General features: G+C 50.9%; 1 protein-coding gene across 2 annotated transcripts in view; it reads right to left on the bottom strand.

The window, feature by feature from the left end:
• Window positions 1-19,346: 19,346 nt before the first annotated feature.
• The window catches only part of MB21D2 (Mab-21 domain containing 2), an 89,059-nt gene continuing 84,178 nt past the window's right edge, over window positions 19,347-24,227 (bottom strand). The window contains exon 2 of one of the 2 annotated variants that reach the window (XM_074962856.1): window positions 19,347-21,354. In XM_074962856.1, the coding sequence (XP_074818957.1) occupies window positions 20,090-21,354 (1,265 nt within the window). In that variant the 3' untranslated portion in view covers window positions 19,347-20,089. The remainder of the gene's footprint in view (window positions 21,355-24,227) is intronic. The other variant, XM_074962857.1, reaches the window with a different exon arrangement.

Genomic DNA, 24,227 nt, shown 5'->3' with positions numbered 1-24,227 from the left:
GAAGGATTAGCCGCCCAACATTTGTGCTTGTGTGGGGACGTGACGCATCCTGACGGAAAACTCCTGCCCCTGGGTAATGGGGTCTGGAGCGTAGGATCCCCTGCCCAGTGTGTTCGCATTAGAACAGCCTCCCCCATGCTAGGGACAGGTGGCAAAGGTTTCAACGGGGAGCGGGCGAGTTCCCCTGACCGGCTGAGTGCCTCCTGTTGAAATGAATGCCCCACACGTACATTGGCACCAGTTGCTGCCTCACGTTAATTAGGAGGTAGCTCAGGGAAGCTTTTGCAATTCTTTTGTCAGGGAGGGAGACTGACGGCTAAAACTCTGCACGACGCGATGCAGACGGAAGAGCCTATCGGGGAACCTGCTATGCCATTGCGATTACACAATGAAGGGAGATGCACCAATGGGGCTTGTTAGAGAATAAACTGACCTGGATGGGACATGAAGGCAGAAAATTCACCTGCCTTCCCCAGAAGACTCCTTTGTTCACAGACAGCGTGACAGAGGCCTACAAAGCCTCTGTTGAAGGCCTGCATGGTGACCTCTTGTTCTGCTTAGAAAATGAGTCACCGACAAGAACTTTTATCACCACCTTCCCTCCCCCAGCTGCCTCCTTCGAAAGGGCTTGGTGTCTGTTTGAGCACAGGGGGAGGTCGGGTCCCTGAGAAAAGCCAGGCATTGTGTGCTCTTTTGAAGAACTTCAGACACCTCCGGGCGTCCCTGAAACACACATCTATCAATAGCCACAGCTCAGAGCTTTCCACGCAAAGTGCAGAGGAAGGGCTGCAGGGGTTCGAGCTCTGCGAATCAGGTTTCCGGCTTGCCGGATGGCTAGGTGATATTTTTGACATTGCATAGCTATCTGACTCCAGCTTCTCTCTCAAACACCAGGGACAAGGGGGGAAAAGAGGACTAGGAAAGAAGTCTTGAGCACAGAACAGATGAAAATACGTTGCTCTACCCATCGATTATCAATCGGTGCCCGCAGCACAGTGCGGCAATTCAGAAACGTGCAGAGAGAGAGAGAGAGCTCTTTTCACCCTTGCGATACCATCCTTTGAAACAGAGGCTGTGCCTCACTAGCTCAGACCATCTAGTCTCGTATCTGCCACCACCAATAAGGAACCACCACTGGATACTTCAGAAGTAACAAATCCCACCCCACCCTGCTTCATTTCATGCAAAGTGCGGGACTGTTGAGGAAAGTGATTCCAGAATAACCGAGACATGATGATGTCACAAAAAGAAAAGGAGGACTTGTGGCACCTTAGAGACTAACCAATTTATTTGAGCATGAGCTTTCGTGAGCTACAGCTCACTTCATCGGATACATTCAGTGGAAAGACAATGTATTTTCCGCTGAATGCATCCGATGAAGTGAGCTGTAGCTCACGAAAGCTTATGCTCAAATAAACTGGTTAGTCTCTAAGGTGCCACAAGTACTCCTTTTCTTTTTGCGAATACAGACTAACACGGCTGCTACTCTGGTGATGTCACACTTAGCCAACCTGCTGTGGGAAATCCACAGCCTCCATCCAACGAATCTCAGCACTGGGGGAGAGGGAGCAGAAACATTCCTCGCAACTCAGGGGACCAGTCAGACAACACAAACCCTGTTTGTAACTCATCCCTGAAGCAAATCGGCCACGAGTGACCCTGATAATTACTTGTGGAAACTATTTAGCAAATATTTATTACTAATGACACCCAAAGCACAGCAGGAGCAGTTCACAAACAGCTCGCCAAGCAAAACTTTTGCAACCAGTATGATTCTCAGTGATTAGCTTGGAACCCAAACCAGTCTAGGTGATGCTCTCCTGCCTGTTAATATAAAGCTGGTGGTAAGATGGGGCCCATGACAAGTGGTGGAAATGTACCCTGGAAAGATCAACAGGGTTTTGCTAGGAATCCAGGGAGAGAATAAGCAGGTAGCTTTTCTTTTAACACTCTCTATTGTGCAAACTTAAGGAGAGAATTCTGGTTTCTGCCCACTTCCATTGATGTGCTAATCAGTCTGCATGAAAAGCAATGAAAAATGCATACACCCAGCGTCACTTGTAGATTCGCTTAAAAATCCTATTTCAGGCATAACCAAAGTGTCCTCCCTAGTGCTCAGCAGGCTGGGTGTGTTGGTTGGGTTTTCTTGTTTCTTTTGTCTTGAATAAATCACACATCCTTACAGAAGCTGCCATTTGATATTGAGCCCTTGGGTGTATCATCTTCAAAGCAGCTTCCAGGCAGGCTCTGCTTTAAGAAATGAGACAGGCAGCAGTTGCTATGGGCCATGTCTGGAAAATAGCATAACATATACTTGCTGAAGTCATCCTCTGGCTGTGTGCTCAGGGAAAGCAGGGAACTGCTGGAACAATATTACACCAGGCTAGAATTTGCTTAGGCCACAATGGAGCTTTTCAGAAAAGAAATTTTAAAGGGACATTGCCAGATAGGTTAAAAGCAATGTTGACGTATGAAACAAAGATTTACCAAACCTTCAATAAGTGGGAAACCTAATGCAAACCCTTAAAGTTACGGGATTTCATAATTTAACATTAAACAATAGTCCTTCCCAACACATACATCTCCACGCAGACCACCGCTGGAAACACAAACACTGCACCAATACGTTACTGCAAGAAATCTATAAAGTGAAACAAACCATTCTGCTTTCTGTGTCCAGCGTGAATGAAAGGCAAGTTGTAGAAAACAAAAATAGCAGCAGCAGTAGAGGTGAAAAGGAAATTCATTTAAAAGGTTCTTTCAATTGTAATAATCGAGTGAGTCAGCAGGTACATTCTTCCTATCACACACTCTGGTCAACATCCATCGATTAGACTGTGAGATCATTACATGAATGAGATCTAATAATTAAGCAGGGTTACAGAGAGAGAGAGCGCGTGCCCAGCACAAGGGGGCTCTGATCCCTGACCGGGGTCCATAGACACTGTTGCAAAACAAGTAATAATCAGTCTATGTCTATACCTCCATATCCATACCTCCACGTCTATTCAATATCCATGAGTGCAAGATATATGCATATACAGAATAGTTACAATTTGTTACATTATCATGACAAAAGCTAACAGCAGGTGCTTTGCTGAATAGGGGCCCAAATTTGACTCTTGAGAGATTGGATGTAGAGTTTTGGTTCAGCCCATTGTCAGAGTAAGGGCTCCTGTATTTCCCCTCTGTGGTCCCTCAAGGGTAGCCATTTGAGGTTTCCAGCTCCCAGCCATCACTGGGTGGAGAGCCATGCCTCTCTCCCCTCCTGAACAGGGTTTTAAGGCTGCAGAGCTCCCTGCCTTACAGTGGGGCATCTCCAGAAAGCCAGGCTGTCTAATGGTCAGTGCCTGTGCTTTGCTTTCTCGCTGCAGGTTACGAACAGTGCCTTGTGTGCAGTTACAAGGGACCACTCAGCTCAGTCTAAGAAAGCACCTTTATTCTTTAGTAAAAGCAGTACAGGGAAAACATGTAAAAAGCTGTAAAAGTTCCTGTGCGCATGCTAACAGCTTACCAGCGGTCACCCCTCCGCCTGATGGTGCCATCGTAGGCCAAAGTCTTTCCAACTCTTTCACAAGGACTGGGGCCCATGGACAGGGGGTCCTGCCTGTTTGCTGAGTCAGAAAGAAGGCTCTGAATCAGTTTCAACTCAGCCTTGTTATGCCAAAAGTCCTTCCTTTGTCTCTTGGTCTCTGGAAAACCCAGTATGAACCAATCTATTCAAACTGGCCCAGGGGAGTTACCTCTTGGGGGGGGGTTTGCAGCCTGAGTGATTCACCCCACTGTTTTAATCCCTGGAGGAGTTGTGTTAACTCTCCCGGATGTAGAAGAACACGATCATACATAGTATCCCTGGCCCACAGCGATACACACACGTAACACAATATGTTCCCCCTAAGATACTGCATGCGGCTGCAATACCTGTCACAGCTATACCGAGAAGTTCACGTCTGGGCCCAACTGCTTCTGGAGTCCGGCGGGACTGAGGGGGAAATGAAGTGGTATTTCTGATCCCATTTTCCTCTTCATGCCCAGCTCCACAACAGATCCAGTGCACGCTTGGGGTCTCTCTCTCACTCTCTCTCTCTCACACACACACACACAAAATCTTTTAAGCCTGTCATTGCAGGGAACGACCTTTCAGAGAGCTGGGAATGGAAGCTGTCTCTGGCCCGGCTCAGTCAGAAAGGTGTAACACACACAACAGCTCCCTGCCCCACAGGGCTCGGACACGCCACAAGGCTACCAAGATCTGTTGCTCAACGGCAAACTGCCATTCGGTGACCTGACAGCGAGCAGAGCTCTGGCTGCCGCCTGGGAACTTGCTAAGCCAAGTGATGGGGCATGTCTTTGAGAAGCGGCTGTGCTAGTGTATGTTAGAGGCTGACTCAGGGCCAAACCTAACCTCAGTTTACACCGCTGTAACTCCACTGAGATCCTTCCTTAAGCGCGACAGCACTGCTAGGAGGCAGGTGAGTCGTTTCTGAGGCTGTGATCGGGGGTGGGGAGGAAGAGGAGGAGGAATTACGCACTGGCTCTAGCAGTGATCAGGTTTAACCAAAGCAGCCAGCAATGCTTGTAATCTGCTAACCAGCATGAACACAGCACCAGGCAAGTGTCCCCAACTGCAGTAGCCTTTCAGCAGCATAACTAAGGGCAGAATTTGGTCCTCATCATCCAGTCGCCCTAAACGTAATGACAGATGAACCAGACACGCAGAGGAAGAAGTAGATTTTCCATTGGCTTCATTGAGACCTAGAATGGGCCTTAATGAGGCTCAGACCTCTGGAAGGCTTCCCTCCTCATTGTCCTTGCCAGCTTGCCCAGAGGCTGAATCGTGCCCGACCAAGTGGGAGGGGGGGAAATGAAGTTATGTTTGTCCTTGAGTCATCTTCTCTTAGAGGCAGAAATGTCCAAGGAGTGAGGAGGCTGCCTGGAAACACCTATGAAAAGAGCCCTTCTCTAGTCAGTGTTCAGAAGAACACACCAGGAAACAAGAAACATTACACATGTGACATGAGAAATCAGGGCTGGGGGGACTCTGGAAGGGGCCTTCTAGGCTGGCCATGTCTCTGCACTTCCTGGTGCAGAGAAGCCCCTAGCACTGACACTGTTGGACCTTGTTGTGATTAGTCACCAGCAGGGAGGTCCAAGACTGAAGTGACTTCTGGTCCCTATGGAAGATGGTCAGTCTTGTGGTTAGAGATCTGGTCCTGAACCAGGAGATCTGGGTTCAGTTGTTAGCTCGGTGAGGGGAGAGTTTGGACTGAGCTGGGAGGACAATGGAATAACAGAAATACCGGGATTGTTTGTTTGGGGTCCTCACTTCTCTCTGCTGTCTCCTCCTGGATCCTTCCCCATTTTCAAACTAGCAACATGGTTTCAACTCTAATTGCCACAATAAACCTGTTTCAGTAGGTTGACATGAGTATGGAGCATCAGCTGCCTGCTCTTTTCACAGTCTCTGAGCACTTATCGGTTGCTTCCCACAGAACAAACCAAGGAATCTCCTTGTCTTCCCCAATGAGACAGGTCACAAGGACAATGCTTTGTGAGAGACACTAAACATCTGCTGATGCTTGGATCTCGATCATGAATGATGCTTGGATCTCGATCATGAATGATGCACTGTGCTGTGCCCTGGCATTTCTCATATATGTCCCCTCTTTGCATTCGGATCACATCCCTTTTCCCAGCTGATTATTGTACACAATTGTTTCTGGTTTTGAGCCAGTGTTATCACCATCAATTTCAAATAGCCAGGTCTCCTGTTCAAAACACCAAGCTCCACTCTAATGTTCCTGAGGTTGTTCACCTCCAAAACCAAAGCAAAAGAACCCAGCCAGACTCATGTAGGATCTGACTCCTGGCATGGCAGCCTGCATGGTAATTCAGACAGTCAAATTCCACGCATGCCGTGTGACGAGCTTTTTTTTTTTTTTTTTTAACATGAGGCTCCTCCCACAGCAAAGAGATGGACAGCAGCACATTGATCTTTCCAACGTCTGCAGTGTTGACAGCTACTTTCTCTGGTGTCCTAGGTACCTATACGGCCTCCATCACCATGGTACCAAGCAACCTCATAATTCCTGGGGACCGTCATTAATCCCCATTTTACAGGTGGGTAACTGAGGCATGGAGTGATTTGTCCAAAGCTGCTCAGGAAACCCGCATCAGCATCAGGAATCAACTCCAGCTCAAGGGCCCCAGTCTGGTGCCTTCCCCACACCACCATCCTTTCTCCATGCATCCACCCTGTGCTCAGCACTAACGGAATGGCTATTTGCCTTGTGCACGTCACACACAAGGAGCGTGGTTTCCAGCAGGGCCAGGGACCCGCAATTTCAGCTGAGTTCAAGGGGAGTTGCAGGTGCTCAGCTCCTCTGAAAATCTGGCTCTGGGTGTCTCAAGTTGAGCTCCCAGAAACTGAGACACCCCAAAAAACTAGAGGCCCTTTTGCTAATTCAGGTCTATAACCCCATTGCCAGCTCCCTGAGCCACCACATTCCACTCTCTTAACGTATAAAGAAAAGGAGGACTTGTGGCACTTTAGAGACTAACAGCTCACTTCATCGGATGCAAGAAATAGCTCACGAAAGCTTATGCTCAAATAAATTTGTTAGTCTCTAAGGTGCCACAAGTCCTCCTGTTCTTTTTGCGGATACAGACTCACACGGCTGCTACTCTGAAACCTCTCTTAACATATGCAAACCAACACTGGCACTCGTTTAGCAAGTAGGAGAACAGCTGATCTTACTCCTTTGCTTCTTACAACAGGAGTTCTCTCTCCTGTGGTTATTAAAGTTTGCATGAGTACCATTAGATCTGCACTTCACTGCAGCCCCAACAGCAGTGTGCCTGGCTGTTGATCACTCCTGTTTACCCCAGCTCTAATGCATGTTGGCAGGCACGAATTTGCAGGAAGCTAACTCCCTAAGGGGAACAATGACACATTATCACTCTTCTCAGATGAACCTAGAGAACAAATATTTTAAAAAATAGGAACCTTGGCCCTAACTGACTGCAGAGGAATTTAGACAAGTGCAAAATCATAGAATCATAGAATATCAGGGTTGGAAGGGACCTCAGGAGGTCATCTAATCCAACCCCCTGCTCAAAGCAGGACCAATCCCCAATTAAATCATCCCAGCCAGGGCTTTGTCAAGCCTGACCTAGCTTGTCAAGCACAAATCAACATAATCCCGATGTGACTGAAATAGAAATCAACCTCTAGAAATGAGGAAGTACATATTTGAGAGATGATTTTACAAATGCATCCAGGAATTCACATTTATGTTCATTCTCCAACCACCATCACCATTTGAACTCAAGCTGGCAAAACAGGGACATTTGTCTGAGTACCATGTGCTTGGGGGACCACGATGGTACTGCTCATAAAAGCGAGAGAGGCAGGTTTTTCCTTATGAAATCATCCCTAGGTCGGTAAAGATACTATTAACTTAGCAGATATAGGGAAGAGTGTGGCCACAAGTGGGCTGCTGGAAAGCCCTTCCCAACCAGCGCAAGGATGAGGTAGTTATTGCAAAGACATTGAAGGTTTTTAGGTTCTAAAACATAGTCTAATATAGGAGGCAGCACCAGGCACCGGGTGAAGGTCAGCCCTGGAAAATAAGCGATCCGGGCTCTGTTGCTACCTCTGCTGTGCTAGCCAAGGCAAAGCACTCAGTGCTTCAGCTGGAGACCAGACGCTCCCGATCTCAGAGCGGAGGTACAGGGAGGTGAAGTGATCTCAGAGCGGAGCACCATGACGACGTTTGTAGTGTGCTTTTTGCTCCTCACAGAAGCCCCTGTGAACAGCCTGAAGTAGTTTGCGTCCATGTCTAAGTACCGCGTTATAAAAACAATCAGCAGAAGAGTGGCAGATCTCAACAGAAAAATGGCATTTGGAGTCCCAAGGAGCATACCCCAGTCAGATGGCATGCGAGTAGCGATGGTGACATTTGGACCCAGGAGCTGTAACCAGCCAGAGGGATGAGAGTTATTATACAGCACCGAAGGCATCCCTTCCACTTTACAAACATACAGAAAGATAAGGGCCAGGCTTCAAAGAGCGAACGATCTAATAAGGGGTGGGCAGAGAACCTTAACAGCTTACTGGTCTCCTAAGCCTCAGATTTGGTTCAGGGCCCAGGAGGGTTAACTCAGCCCTCTGTTCAACAGTGGTAAATAACTAGTGTCCAATTCATTTGTGCTGCAATCCCAGTGGAGCTGCACCAGGGCCCGTTTAGCTCTTTGAGTCATATGCCATTGTGTAGCACAGGTTAGGATGGGTTAGCTATGGGGGGGAACCTAGGTGCCACATTGACCAGCTGGACCTCATCCAGGCTGCCCTGCCTGTCTAACTCCAGGTTCAGAACAAGCCAGGTAGCATGAGAGAGCCAACACATGGCACACCTTTAAACCCCAGCTGAGACAAGCACCAACTGTGAATGGAATGATAGTGGGTCTTTTGGATGAGACCCTAAAACCCCAAGTCCCCTCCCCTCTGCTCTACACAGACCATAACGATCCCATGGCATATTTCGTAGGAGTTGCTTGATGTACCTGGCTAAGATTCCCTGTCCCCACACCACTAGGCATGGGGCTGTATGGTCCTCCCACCCCAGCAGTGGCTGGATTTTGTGTGTGTGTGTGGGGGCTGGGGTCAGCAAGGAAGACTACTACTGAATGCATTTACTTTTTAAAGAACTTTAGCAGCTTTCGAAGGGAAAGATGTTATATAAAACATAAAATATTAACACACCATCTGCACAGCCAGCTGGAAAAATATCCAGCTAAAATGTCTGACATAAGCTGGCATACACACCAGCTGCCCGCTGAATTGGACTGGAACTGTGGAAGAGTGTTCCCACCTGGACAAAGCCCTTCTCTGATCAGAGCCTCCAGACATGCGCTAGCCAGCCTGAATGAAATGGGATGGAGTTCTTCACAGATGAGTAGCTGGACACCAGATCTACCCTTTGCTATTTTATTCTATATATAGGTTCTGACCCTGCCCTCCTCTCTGCAGTATCCAAGCCCCTTACAGTTGTGTGAATGGGTAGGGGCACTGACTGGCACTCTGGAGACCTGGGATCTATTCCCAGCCCTGCCATGGACCTGCTGGCTGCTTGGGCAAGTCACTTCACCTCACTGTACCTCAGTTTCCCCATCTGTAAAATAGGAATAATGATACTGACCTACTTTGTAAAGCCCTTGGCGATCAGCTGATGAAAAGCCTTATCTAAGAGCTAGAGATCCTCGTTAAGCAACATGACTAACATCTGTCAGATGTGGTTCCTTCGCTCTCTCATCTCCTCCCTAGAGGGAGGATTGTGTACGGTACAGTGGTTTCTTTCACGGGTTGTTTTTGTGGGGGTTGTCGAGGTCCGCACAGCTATGGGTTTATATCAGAGGGGGCTGGTCGGAGCACTGTGCTGTCCCGGGGAGCGTGGGGGGCGCTGGATGGTCCTAGGTACCAAGAGTTCTTCACCTTCTCTCCACGGTAATTGGTGCTGTTCTGCACTCAAGCCTTGCTCGCCACGCAGCTGCGTCTAGTAAAGGAAAGCAAGCCCAGTGGCTCACCTCACACTGCTAGGGACGACGCTCGGGTGCTTGCCACCTCGCGCTGTTACAGCCTTCTCATGCTCACAGCGGGGATCCCACGTCCCAGGACCTCTGGCAGAGCTGGGATGCTAACGCTGCCTCTAAGTCAAGTTCCCCTTGCTGGGCAGCAGTGGTGGGAGACAGGGGAGGGAATCATGGAACGGTTTCAATGGGACAAAAGGCTGATCTGGGGCTGCACTCAGGCGCCACTTTAGCCTAGTGGGTAGGGGCTCCTGCCTGCCTCCAAGCCCAGTCCATTCCTTTCCCCCGGGGGGGGGGGGGGCAATTCTTGCACTGAGAAATGCACCTGTAGCTTTAGTTCATTCTGAGAAGTCTCCACTTATATTCCATTTAGCTCAGAAAGCTCTCTGCCATGTCTCACACTCCACCAAGTGGGGTATCCCCTGGCCTTTTCCTGTTCCATGTGGTATTGGGAGAAGAGGGTGTGGATTTGTCTCAGCACTACAGAGCAGTAAGCCTTAAAAGGCAAAAATAATAATAATAAAAAAAGATGGAAGCCCTTTTTTGATCACATCGTCTGGCTTCCAGAAAGCGCCCTGGAGATCTTTCTGGCACTTCATTTCACATGCTAGTACTCAATCTGCTTTCAAATCCAACGCCTAAACCGATCAATCGCCCCCATGCTTATACAGACCAATAGAACACCAAATACCTGTGTGCAAAGATGGACAGAGAGACACTTCACCACCGCACCAAAAATCTCCAGAAAGGACACATCACCTAGCTAAAAGAAAGGGAGGACTTGTGGCACCTTAGAGATGAACAAATTTATCTGAAGCATAAGGTTTCGTGAGCTACAGCTCACTTCATCAGATGCAACTAGCTAGGCATCTACACTGCCCTCATCCGCAGGGGACCAGGTGCATCCAGACTGCCACTACCTTCCTGCAGCCCAAGTCCAGAGGAAAATTAAAATCCTGGCAGATTGCTGGGTAATTTAGTAAAGAAATGGGACATTCTGCATCTGGCTGGACCATTGCACTCCAGCAGTGCCTCTGAACTATTTACTCTAGGAGGAACTTGTATTTCTTTTCTTTTTTTTGCAGTCACTGTGATGCTCGTATCGCTTCAAACAAACCAGAGATGCAGACGACACCGACAATTAAGTGGCTCTCCATGATTTTAATGAAATGTGACAGGACATTTATCCAGACCCTCGCAGCAGCAATTCATTTGCGGTAGAGTTAGTACTGTGGAGGGGAGCACTTTCACAGCGCTTATTTACTGTGCTTTTGTTCCCAACATTGCTCCCGCATGGCACAGGGCTGGTCCAGTGGAGTAACAGTTTGCAGGGCCCAGCATTGTGATGCGGAGAGCCCTGCCATGGGCCAGATGGAGGAAATTAGACTGACTCTGTACTATTGACCTGGTAACGTAAGTCACTGACAGGCAGTCTAGTCCAGTGGTCAGACAAGAGTGAATGGGATTCAGGACACCTGGGTTCTGTTTCTGCCCCTTCCCTTAACTCAACGTGGCTCGTGTCTGTGCTAGACGTCAAAAAACGAAAACAGTTCCACTGTTGTTACTTCCAGTTCAACTCTGCCAGTGCTAGCACAGACAGCGTCTGCGGTCTCATCCACACCCTGCTCTCAGCAGATCTAGAGAACACGGGTTAACCCCACCAGTGGCCACAGGAGCCTTCTCTACACTAGAGCTCTCAGTGTTGCAGTCTGTGATGGAACTACTGCAATGGGAATTTAAGCAGAAATATCTAGTGTCACATTGGGTACACCCCCTAATCCGTACCCCAGCTTAGTTACAGCCTTTGGCAGATGGATGGATCCCATACTACCAGCTTTGGAGGGAATTAGTTCCTGTTTGAGCAAGATTTGGAGCTCCTTGGATGAAAAGGCACTCGGAGCGGAAAGCCGTAGCATTAGGGGACGAAGGGGTGAATTCACATCTCTGAAAGCTATAGTTCCTGCTCCTGATTCTCCACCTCTTGGCCCCTTCTGCAGTCATTTACCCAGTGCAAAGCGAGTGTCAGCTGCTACCAGATCAGCATGGGGATGTTTTACCCGGACTGTGCACCGATGTAAACAGTGACACAGGGTGCCAGGCTGGGGAGGATCAGGCCCTCTGCCCATCTGCATGCTTCATGGGGGGTGGGGGGATATTATCTTTGTCGCTGTGAGGACGAGGCATTCCCTCAGCTATGGCTGCCCTGGAACCTCTGAACAGGGACATGAAACCTCACATGGAAGGGCTCCAGCGGGAAAGAACCACTCACCCCAGGGCCTTGCCTGCCTGTGGGATCTTCATGGGGCCAGCACGTGTACAGTGTGTCCCCACCCATCAGCCCTCTCCTCGGGGCTAGCCCCATGGAGAACCCTCCTCAGGGCAGGGAGGGAGCGAGGAGACCCCTGAGTCCCTTTGGGGGCAGGAGGGAGAGTCATGCACATCACCTCAGGACACTGTCAGCTGGGTGTCAGACACCCAGGAAAGGGCCACTCCCCAGGGTGCCAGCAGCCAGAGAGACCTTCTCCTGCCCACTGCCGCTGGAGAGGGGGGCAGGGTTTCTGGGGGGAACTCCTGGCACTAGGATTATCCCCTCTTCTCCGGGCAGGTTCACATTAGAGGAGCTGAATTACCTTTACATTAGCTGCAGGAGCATGGCGGGCGGCCTCCCGCCCTGCCAGCCACTGTGATAGTCGGCACCCAGCCAGCTTCACCCACACCCAGGGGTGCGTTCAGTCCCTGGGGCACTGCCTTCCACAAGAGCTGAGGGGGGACCAGGCCAAGCAGCCTGAACTACAGGGGCTTGAGCTTTGCCTTCTCTTCTACCGAGCCATTATGCCAGGCCCATCCCCAGGGTGCCCTCAGGGCGGCTGCGTACGAGCCTTGACATGGGGAAGCAGCAAAAGGATCCAGCATCACGGCCCCACTGTTCTTCCATGTTCTGGTCCGGCGTGGGTCTGTCCGCCGTTCAAATCCGCAGGGCCACCCGGCTCTCACGAGGGGAAGGGAGGCCATTCGTAGTGCCACAGGGAGCCCTGCGGGCACCCCTCAGGCAGCCAGCGCCAGGCCAGCGGCTCAGCGAATGAAAGCTGCAGCGAGGGGTTCGACGGGCAGTGAAGCAGACAGTTCGGCCCAGCCTCCACCTTGTAAACAGAGGTTTCAGGTCGTACTAGGACCCAAGACTTGCAAACCAAGTCTCACCTCGGCCCACGGCTTCTCCGTACCCAGAGAGGAGGCCTCAGTCACAAAGCTTATGGCCGGACAGGACCCCCGGCTCATCTAGTCACGTTCCCCAGAAACGCTGCTGGCCTGGCTTGACAAGAGTCATTGGACATGGATGAGGCCTCATTTCTTGGGAGACAGGAACAGGGAGCGAAACGCATCCGCGGGCTGGAAAGAGACCGTCTGGACTAGCTAGAAGGGGACATACCCAGGGACCCAGGGCCAAGAGAATAACGGATAAGATAAGGCTGGAAGGAAAGATGCATAAGCTGTGCACGGACCCATAGGTGCTGGAACTAGGCGTGCTGGCTGGAAGTGGTTTCCATCATGTACAGGGTTTACCGTTTGGGTAAATGGCTCTCAGCACCCACGTCCCCTCCCCACAGACACCAACTTTTCCCGGCACCGGTGGGTGCTCGCGCCCCAGCCCTGCCCTGCCCTGCCCCCATTCCAACCCCTCCCCCAAAGTCCCTGCCCCTGTTGGACCCCTCCCAGCTGTTTCGCGATGGCAAGGGCTGGGAGCTAGGGGGAGAAGCGGGACGCGGCGTGCTCAGGGGAGGAGGCGGAGGTGAGCTTGGGTGGGGCAGGGAGGTGCCAGTGGGTGCTCAGCACCCACCAATTTTTCCCCGTGGGTGCTCCAACCCCAGAGCACCCACGGAGTCAGCGCCTATGCCCCCACCCCACACACTCTATATAAATTGTTCCAGCATCCCTGCACGAACCGTGCATGGGCAGCACAGGGGATTGGTGCCTACCAAGTGCCTGAGCAGGTCCCCAAGTGTGTGATGCCATGTGCGGGAAATGGCATGTAATGTGTACATGTAGATAAAGGAAGAGGCCCGCTGGGTAACTCTGGAGGTGTGGTACGCCCGATGCCCACCCTCTACGCTCAAGTCCGAGCAACTCCCACCTAGCTTTGCTGTGTGCCAAACAAGGGAACCCGCGTGACAAGCCTGGACTCAAGCTGAGGCTTTGGGGAACAGAGAGGAAGAGGTATAAAAGGGAAAGTCACTGTAAGTGGAGCTGGATTTCAGCTCCCTCTCCCCAGCAAGAATCCATCCGTGTCTGCAGCGTGAATGGAAACACGTCACCGCAACCAGAAGTTCAGAAAGATAAAAGGATCAAAAAAGCCCAAACGCAGCTTCAGTTCTCTGAGGCAGCAGCATGATGCCAAGCCAGGAACAGTGACAATAAAACACACACAATAGTTCCTTACAGCAGCTCTAAATAATAGATTACAAATGAGAAGTGTGGGGGAGGGATGGAAGGGCACTTTATCACCATTGCTAAATGCATTCAAAAGGAATAATCAGGCTCCATGTGACGTCCAGTTCTCCTAAGCCGTAGTGTGCTCTGGATAAAGCTGAATTCCCAACGATGAAAGGTGCCAGCAAGAGGACCTTGGCAGAGCAGCTTCTCAAGGACTGAGTTGTTTTTCCTTTTTAATCTGTGCTCCACCATGCTTAATTTCATTTCTAGGTAGCTTCTCCTACAGCGGTTAAGTTTGTAAGCTGCATGAAAACATTCTGGTTTTCATTAGGTTCCCCTAAACAAGGCTGGCGGGAGAAAGACGCGATGCACTCCAAGCAGGCTGACCGCGAGCCTTTTGCACGTTGAAGATTTCTAGTCACTGAATGGCACCAAGAGAATCTAAACCTCTACTGCACTCAGCCCGCTGACGGCCTTTCAACCACTTAAAAATAATACAAAGCCCCTTGACAAAACATTTGGTGCTGAGTGTTCCGGGTGCACAGGGAATATTCTTCACTCGTTCCGAGTATTTATTGTGCTAGTACAAAAATGCGCCTGCCACATGATTGTTGAAGCGCCTCCCCCTCCCCACTGCTGCAGTTGCTGTGCTACAAAGCACTTGCTGCTTTACACAGCTCAGTGTGCAACCCACTGGAGAGCGTGTGCGTGTGACAGGGCCCGCTCGGTGCGGACCCACCGAGGGTGGGAGCTGGTAGAGCCCCCAGCTACAGAGCTGGGGGTCTTTAGCGCAAGCTGCAGCAGTGCATGCTTTTAGGTGGTGAGGTGCCCTGCCCAACCCTCTGTGCGTCGGTCCAGATCTCAGCCAGCACAAGTGCCCCAGGTGTTCATTCCCACATGCCAAACATCAGCTCTCACTGTGGCCTCAATTCAGCAAAGCACTCACTTAGTTTCAAGCATGTGTTCAAGTCCCAGTAAACTCCAAGAGGCTTTAATTGGGGCCTGGAAAATGGAGACCACTAACCGCCCCACCCCTCCAAATGCTTCATGGGCACCGCGAGTGACCTCCGACCGGCGTTGGGCACAGGACACGCCAGAGGGTGTACTGAGGACATCCAAGTGTTTTTGCAAAATGCAGCTGGGAGTGTTGGGTGGAGGCAGCCATTTGGCACACTGGAGAGCAGGAGGAGAGGAGCCTTGAGAATCGGTATCATTCTAAGGCATTTTTAATACTTGTTTTTATCTCCATCTCCACCTTACTGGCAACTGAACCAGCAGATTAAAGGCCTCTAGTTTTTGTAAGCTGACTCCGTGATTGGAAAACCAGGTGGTCTGCAATTATTTCAATACACACCGTTCAGAGAATGGAGTTTTTGGATGATTTCCTGTGGTCCATTATCTCAGGCCACTGACAGCCGGGGCAGACTTCCAGCCTCAGAAAAATCAGCCATAGCAGATACGGCCTCTGCCCTCCAGGGCAATGCCTCAGGTCCACATCAGGCCAGAACTGACTGCTGTTACCATCCCAAAGCTGTTTAATGGCCCACGTGAGCCACTGGTTTCTGTCCACTTCCTAACGGGCAGATGTCTACACCGCAAACCACCATGACAGCAGAGCCCCCTTGGTGGTAGTCTCCAGAGGGAGGTCAAGGAGGGAGAGCAGGAGAGGGCAGGAAGGCTGAGTGACCGTGCCCCGCCACAGCACGGCGATGACCTGGTGGAGGCAAGCGACGGTCAGAAACTGCTGGGCTGGCACCTTGGACAAAGTGAGATTTCAAACGCGGACACGAGGCTGAGTTGGAGACGCTGCTTTTATTTCTCTTTATCAAAAAACCTGCTGTTTTAATTGCCTTTGGGAAGGGTATTAGTCTGCAGTCACTGAAAGGGTTAAAACCTCCACATGTATTTTGCCAGGATTTGCTTGAGCTCTTGAAGGAGACAGAGGAGCTCGTTAGCACTCTGCTGGCTGCAGGTGGCACAGACGCTGCCATGCGCCAGGGGCATTGGGGCAAGACAGAGAAGCCCATTCGCCACGGTCAGCCAAGCCAGCCTTAAGCCTCACACACCTCAAGCATGAGAGAGCCGCAACGCTGCAGCCTTTCACCGGGCTGCCTCTGCGCACTGGGCTCTGTTCCTAACTCAAGGCACCAGAGGCCGCTTCAAAGTAAGAGGGAGGGAAACATGCCCCTCTACGATTTCCATCGACTGGCCAGCCCTCCTGGCGCAGCGCCAGTTTTCCCAGGGGCAGAAGGAGATGCCTCGGCAAATGTGAGGGATGGAAGGACAAAGCAGCAGCTCCTCCCGATGCCATGAGCCAAAGGCCCGGAGGAGCAACGGGTTGGAACAGGAAGGCAGAGAGCGCGGCTGGAGGGCCGGGACAGACCCACTCAGCACGCAACGAGCAGAAACCGCAGGGGGTTTCTTTTCCACCAGTGGCTCTCAATCTGTTCCATACCAGGGCCCCGGCAGCACAATGGGAAGGGCACGGCAGCGACGATGCAGAGGCTGAGAACCCTGCTCTCAGCACCACCCTCCAGCCCCCTCTCCAGCTGGCATCTGGTCCCAGCCTCATCACCTCAGGCCCACTGAAGCCAAGAATGGAGCCAAGTGGAAGTGGGCAGGGAGGAGCCGGTGTCCGAGGAGGAGGGAGCCCATCCCGTCCAGTCCAGCACCTTAGCGTAGTCAATCCAGAAGGGTGCTGAGCATCTTTGGTTGGCTCCCTCCAATGGAACTCAGCAACGCTCAGGATCAGGTCCCAAAATTTCACATGGGGTGAAATAGGGCCCACGTCAAACAAACTCTCTCCTGATATTCAGCGAAGGCCGAGTCACTCCTTTACACCTCGAGGAGCCAAATCTCCCAAGTTCTTTAGGCCTCTAAGTGCTTAGCGGAGGTTTCAAAAAACACCAAAAGACAAGGTGCCCAATTCCCATGGAAATCAATGGAGTGTGGGGAGATACCAAGGGGAGTTGGGCACATCACCTGCTTAGGTGCTTTGGAAAACTCCACTTGGTGCTTAAATACTTCAGAGAAACTGGCCCAGTGTAGCCGTGCCAGAGGGAAGGGAGAGAGAAGAGGTCTGCAACGACCAGCTGATCTTTACAGAGGCTCCAGTTTGTACTGATCTCTGCTTATGTCAGTCTGGGTCAAACCGAGATTGGGCCAAGTAGCAAAATCTAATCCAGATTTTGACATGCCCCCCCCCCCCCCCGAAAGTTAGAGTCCCAACTTCCCGAGGTTGGGGAACGCGGGGGCGCGTCTCCACCCAGGATCTAGGTGTGCTATGGGGATCTGCACTCTGAGCGCTCGCGCATCCCTGCGTTCTTGAACCTGGGGGAGGGGGACGGGAGGGGGCTCCCTAGCGATGAGCACTGGGGATCATATTACTCCTACTGACGGCAAGGGAGACAGTGTTGGGATCTACTAACGTTCATTTTTAATCCTATCAACCTGGCACCTTTGAAACTAAACATTGATATCGAGCCTGCAAGGGCTAACCGCTCCCATCAGGTAATTATCTAATGCAGGTTTCAGAAGGTTTTTGTTTATTTTACCTGATGCAGGTATAGGGTAAAAATCTTCAAAAAAAGCCTAAATGACTTGGGAGCCTAAATCCATTTTTAAAAGTGACTTGGGAACCTAAATCCATTTTTAAAAGTGATTTGGGCTCTTAAGCGCTAAAGTCACTTTTGAAAAAATCTGACCCTTCTCGTCTAACGGACAAAAGACAATTTGTAAAGCAGATATCTGCTCTGCCAGGAAACCAGTCACTCATTCATGAGAGGGGGTCAAAAAGAGGGACATGTTTTTTTGCAAACATTTTCACAAAAGCGTGTTCTATTTTTGTGAAAAGTTTTCAAAACTTCTCAATCCCAGCTCTAATCACCACATTTTAAAAAGCGCACAAAATTGATCCTAGAATCATAGAATCCTGGAGGAGTTGTTCTGGTCTGATCAGCAAACTGAATTTGCTGATCAAAATCATGGTCCGGGTTATGGTCTGGCTGGACAGAAAACCTAAAGCCAGCTGCACGAGGACGGACTGGACACATTTTCAGTTCAGATCAGTCATCATTCCCGTATATTTTAACCTACTTTCTAAAAAGGGAACAAGGTTTCTTTTGCAGAGCATCATGGCTGTGTTACATATGTAAGGCTGCAGTGGAATAGAATGTAAGTAACCCTGGTGCACAGCGGGTCCAACTCTGAGCTCACAGCCCGAGTGCAAATCAGGAGTGGCACCACTGAAGTCAAAATGGAGCAGAAACAGGTGAGAGGAGAAACAGGCCCAGGGTGTGTTTTACCTTAGCTGCACGCAGGGTGTAAGACACTCTTCTCTTCTCCCCTGGTCTGGATGATTCACTTTGCATAGGACACCACTTAATCATATATTTTACAGTGACAGCAAACGCAAGTGACTCGTGACACACGGTATTTAAAGGAGAACCACACCAATGCAGGAGGCTTGTTTGCCCACCTCTGAACACAACGGCCCGTGGGCCCCTCCTGCCCGGTCCCTGAGCTCCTGGCCCGGGAGGCTCGCCCCCGGCCCCTCCCCCGCTGTCCCCCAGCCCCCACAGCCTCTGCTCACTGCGCTGCTGGCACGATGCTCTGGGCGGGGGGGCTGCGAGCTCCTGGGGCAGTGCAGCTGCAGAGCCTGGCCTGACCCGGTCTCTGTGCTGCGCGGTGGGTGGGTGGCTGGCTCCAACCGGGCGGCGCGGCTACAGCGCTGCCAGCCACCGGTGCTCCAGGCAGCGTGGTAAGGGGGCAGGGAGTGCGGGAGTTGGATAGAGGGCAGGGGAGTTGTTGGGGGGGTCGTTGGGGGCAGGGGTGTGGATAGGGGTCGGGGTGGTCAGAGGGCAGGGAACGGGGGGTTTGAATGGAGGAAGGGGTCCCGGCGGGGCAGTCAGGAAGGAGAGGAGGGGTTGGATGGGGCGGCGGGGGGCAGTCAGGGGTGGGCGGTCCAGGGGCGGTCAGGGGACAGGGAGCAGGGTGGGGATAAGGGGCGGGGGCCGGGCCACACCTGGCTGCTTGGGGCGGCATAGTCTCCCCTAACCAGCCCTCCGTACAATTTCTGAAACCTGATACGGCCCTCAGGCCAAAAACTTTGCCCGCCCCTGCTTGTGTTCTTGAGTGTAACGGGACTAATGACAAGCCAGAGCCCTCTCGAAAGGCCGAATCGTAGGAGTGCTGCTGGAGACAACGGGAGTTGACGGTGCTCAGCACCTTGCAGAATAAGGCCTTAAGAATCGCTGCTAATCATAAAAGAAACACAAACAGTGGTGCTGAGGTAATGGCAAAAGATTTCATTAGTGCAATTAACATTTATAATGGTATGTTCTTTAATAGAGAATTTAAATAAGGCTTTGAATAATTACACACACTAAAACTAACATTCCATAACCTTATTCCACATGGAAAAGCGGCAGAAAACCCTCCCTGCCCTACAAGGTCCAATTACGAACAATTACATTCAAGAAGAGGTGGCTTCCGAAAAAAACCAAAACAATTAATTGTTTGTTGCATCATCGGCTCTTTCAAGTCTCCTTGCTCCCTCAGCGTGAGAAACGTGTGAAGAGCAGATACACAGTACATTCACCATGGCGGGAGGTGGGGGTTTGGCCAGCAAAAATGCCAAGTAGCGCTTCCCAGTCTGGAATCTCACCCAAGTTCTTTATGGTGATGGAAGCTCCTGAAAAGAACAACTGAATGTTTTTACACAGAGGAAGGTGAATTCTCTCCTCCCCACCCAAACAAGTTGTGCATAATTATGGAAGCTTGAAAAGAAATGATGTGGGCATGTGTGTTTATGGCTCAAGTTCTCCTTTTAAAAAACCACACACAAAAACAATGGGGGGGGGGGTGAGAATCAAAGCAGCATATGAAATAGTAATAAACGGTTTCAAAGTCTGCACTGTCCAGCAGAACCAGGAATTATCATGTGTTCGTTTTGTTCCTGACAAATCCAATCTACACTGGATATGTAAAAAACAAGGGACCGTGTCACCAAAAAACAACCTACACCTTGTAAAGTCTTTAAAAAAAAAAAAAAAAAACAAACGTTGGCGAAAGCTCAGAAAAATTTGTCGTCGATTCGGAAGTGGGGCCTCGTGACGTCGTCTGGGTTGATGAAGACGGAGATGGATTTCCCTGGGTTCTCAGTCACCAGCTGTTGCAGTTTTTTGGCTAATCGGTCATCAGGCTGGCTGGGGTCCCCTCCGTCTGACTGCGGGGAGGGGATGCTGCTGGTGCTGCCTCGCCTTTGGAGCTCCAGCGTTAGCCGGTTAGCAGCTTTGACGTGCTCAATGGCAGTTCGGAGGTGCTCTGCAGGATCCGAGCGGACCGAGGACAGCTTCCGGGCATGCAGCATGACTGTCTCTTCGGACAGGTGCTCCAACATGTTGCACTGGGGGATGAAGTAATTGGGGCACATCTTATTGACCAAGCAATGTTGCAGATCGTCAATGAGCCCCAGTAAGAAGTGGGCAGCATAATCCTCTTGAGCCAAGTAGTTGGCTGGTAGCCGGTCGCACGCCCACAGCATCATGCTCCGCAAGTGATATGGACTAATGGCTTTGGGGCGGGAGAGGAGTTTGATGATGATCGCTTTGCAGGCCTGGTAGGCTTGCATGAGGCTGCTGGAGATGCACTTCTTCAGCTGCACTTCGCTTCTGGCGAACGACAGCCTCCACTCATTGTCCTTCTTGCCTTTGTAGGAACAGGCAGGCACTAGGTAAAACCCACTAATGACTTCCTCCTCCGTGATCTTCCCATCCCAGAAGTGGTTCTCCATCAGCCAGCTCTGGGCCACCGCTGGCCACCCTTTGAAAGACACTACGGGGACAATATCATACAGCATGCGGCTGCTGCCCACTCCCAAGATGGTGGATATTATAGTTCCGTTCTTTTCCACCTTTTCTACTTTGGGCATCCCTCGCTGCGGCTTCTTCTGGATCTCAGACAGGACGATGCTAATGGAGTCATAGAACCAGTCCGCCACTTTCGTAGGAGAGAAGAAATAATTGGTGGCCCCATTGATATGGTCCACAATTGTGCAGCAGTCTTTCCATTTACTTATAGTACCTTCGTCGAACAGCCGAAGGCTCAGCCACGAGTGACACAGAGCCGAGTGGCGCATGTCCAGTGTGACTGGCTGGTTTCGGTCGTGCAGTTTCAGCGCTGGCACCAGAAGGGTGAAGTCCATGTCATAGTCCGTTCCTCGAGCGTAAACATTTAATTCGTCGAGATCGAGATCCACCACACCTTCCCGGACCCCGCCTGAAAGGAGCAGGTACTCGTTGGCTACTGGGAGCTTTTGGTCCAGCTTCTGCACCATCCCTGCAAGAGAAGCCAGAGTCAGAAAGCGGAACGGATTTTTGGATTGCATGTTTAATTCACATTAAAAGCTACTGTGTGTCAAAGATGACATACAACCACCATGGAAATCCAGCCCTGCTCATATATGCTACAGGAGACACGAGTCTGAGGTCTTGTCTAGAAGAGTTAGCGTAGCAAGCTGGGGTGGAAATTTACAGCGCACGGGTGTGCCACACGCTAACTGGCCCTGTGGACACTGCTACTGCACACTAAAAGTTCCCCAGCATGCTTGGACAGCAGCAGGTCACTGCACGCTAGTGAACTTTTAGTGCACGATAGCAAGGTCCACATGGATGCTGAGTGTGTGGCAGACTACTGCGCTGTACATTGACAGGCCGCTTGCCACACACTAACGCTCCATCCTGACAGCCCTTGGACAGTGAGCCTCTGCCAAGGATAAAGCCAGTCCCTGCTCCCACAGAAGTCAACATCAGGGCCCCTCTTCAATGCAGGGATATGTTGTCTAGTTAAAACAGGCTGATTCTGAATATCATACTTAGCAGTACTGGACGGAAAGAGCAAAGGGCTTTGGAAAAAATTGTCAGGCTATTTCTAGGCCTAAATTTAACTCCCGTTGAGCCCTGCCAAAACCAGGTTTGGCTCTCTAGCTAGTAGAGCTCCCGCCACTGAGTAGCCAAGCGCCTCCCACTAATTTCAAAATACAAACGTTAACACCGCCTCCCTCTCCGTCCATACCTCTCTTGTTCCCGCAGGGGAAGGGCAGAGCTGGATTAGCAGGTAGGTTTTTTGGTTTGTGTTTGAGTGTCTCTGTGGAACTTACAGGGAAAGCTAAGCCAGAGAAATGGACTTTGCATTTAGTTCTGAATTCAGTGAGGTCTGTGGTTGTTTCCCCATCTTTATGGGAGGGAATTTCACAGAGTAACTCCCCTCGAACATCCTGATTAACTTAATTTGGAAACTAATCCTTCAGGTTGCAAGGAAGGTGGCATTCCCTTAATGACTTGCCCTAGCTCCCACGTGAATGTGAATACTGGACTTCTACTGTCATTGCTAAACAAACCACACCACTTTTTTGCCCCCTATACAGAGCAGAAGTTAAAATTTTTCATTTTTGTTGAGTTTTTAAAACTTTTAATTAAGAACAACAGGAGAGACTTAACCACTGCAACATTCAAAACAAAACACCACATTGCACTCGATTTCTAAGTCAACTTAAAATTTTAGGCTTAAAAATTAGCTCCCTTTTGACCACTTGACTGTTTGAAAGCCAATGTCGCTATTTGAGTTGGTCTTGTTGTTAAAGGTTCAGGACTGGGAGTTACGCTTTCCTCAGGCTCCCTGTATAACTTCAGGCAATTCAGTTAGCAGGACCGTGCCTCAGTTTCCCATTTGTGAGCGGAGGATCACGATACTCACCCACTTTGTCAATGGTTTTAGTTTGCTTTGAGATCTGCAGTTATAAGATACTGGACAGTTGCATTATCCCCCCGGACCACCAGCACATACTACACATTTTGAGGTGTCACTCTGGGAGCGATTTATTTCTTGGCACACATTTTATAAAGTAGCCTCCATGCCCCGCTTCTTTCCATCTAACATTACTGATGCCGGATTGAACCCTTCCACTACCAGGCTTAAACGGGAACACAAAGGAGAGCAAGTTGGCAAGGAGGGGGAGTGGAGAGAGGAAAAGCAGTTGGTCTTTAACTAAAGGCCACGCAATATGGTGCCAGAAACCACAAAGCGAGACTTCACTGCAAGGTTTATCCCGGGTGAAAGCACCAGAACACCTGGGTGAGAGGGTTTTGTGTGTGGATCGGAAAGGGGTTGGGACAACCCCAAGTAAGATTCTAGTCTCTCTCTGCGGTGAAGACAGACTCTAATCACCCTCTGGACAGAGAGCTGGCTCTGAGTCTTAACACAGATTCCCAACAATTCTCCCCCTCATTTAACGTTTCGCCTCCATCTCCATTCAGCTTTCAATTTCTTCCTGAAGAACTGAAGTTGCTCCCTGCAAGTGCCCTTCGCCCTCCCTGCCCCAAGTCGGGGTCACCTTCCTGCCAGCTGAGAGCCAGGGCCGGGGTTCTCTTCCCTCCACACAGTCCTGGCCTCGGGGAGAGAAATGGCTCCGGAAGAGCGGGAGAGTCTGGCCTCCCTCACGCCAGCCCTGCTCTGTGATCTCCCCATACGTGGCCCCTGCTGTCACCCCCGAAGGCGGTTTGGGGGGGCTTAGTTACATGGTGGGCTGTATTAGCCTGATGGGTGGAGTTGGGGACCAGGCCTGTCTCCCTGGACCAGGTAGCGTCGCTCACTCCTACCTAGTGTCCAAAAAAGTGCACCCGATGCAGAGTCCTGCTGCCCTGGCGCTCTGCCCCCAAACGCTTGCTTTTTAGGGTGGAGTCGTCAGCCAGCCTATGCAGCCACGCAGGGGGGAAAGGGGACAAGGCTCCCTCTGACTCGCCTGCCCAGCTACTCGCACCCTGGGGTCATGATGAGAGGAGGGGGAGCAGCCACCACCAGGCTGGGAGTCCCCCCCTTCCAACACCCCAGCCAATGCACCCTCTCCTCCTTCGCTCCCACGACACGCCCGCCAGCAGCGCCTAGCCAGGGCAGAGGGAGAAGCAACCTGTGCTGGTGTAAGCTTGGCAAAGCTTACTCCCCCCAGCGAGCAGGGCCAGAACTGTGACTCTGGCATAGTTAATGGGATCCCTGCTCTGTTCCTTCTGACCTGTGCTGCCCTACACACTGCCCCTTATGCAGGACAAGTTGCTAGGTACCAGTCCTGCCCGTAGGCTGGTCCAAACACTCCCTCTAACATAGGACCACAACGTTCCCCCCGCCCCCATGGGTAAGTTTTCAGATATTCCCAGGGC

This window comes from Natator depressus, chromosome 9 (genome assembly GCF_965152275.1).
Source record: "Natator depressus isolate rNatDep1 chromosome 9, rNatDep2.hap1, whole genome shotgun sequence".
NCBI classification, from domain to species: domain Eukaryota; kingdom Metazoa; phylum Chordata; order Testudines; family Cheloniidae; genus Natator; species Natator depressus.
The sequence above is the reverse complement of the archived record's forward strand: the minus strand, read 5'-3'. Positions and strand labels throughout refer to the sequence as shown.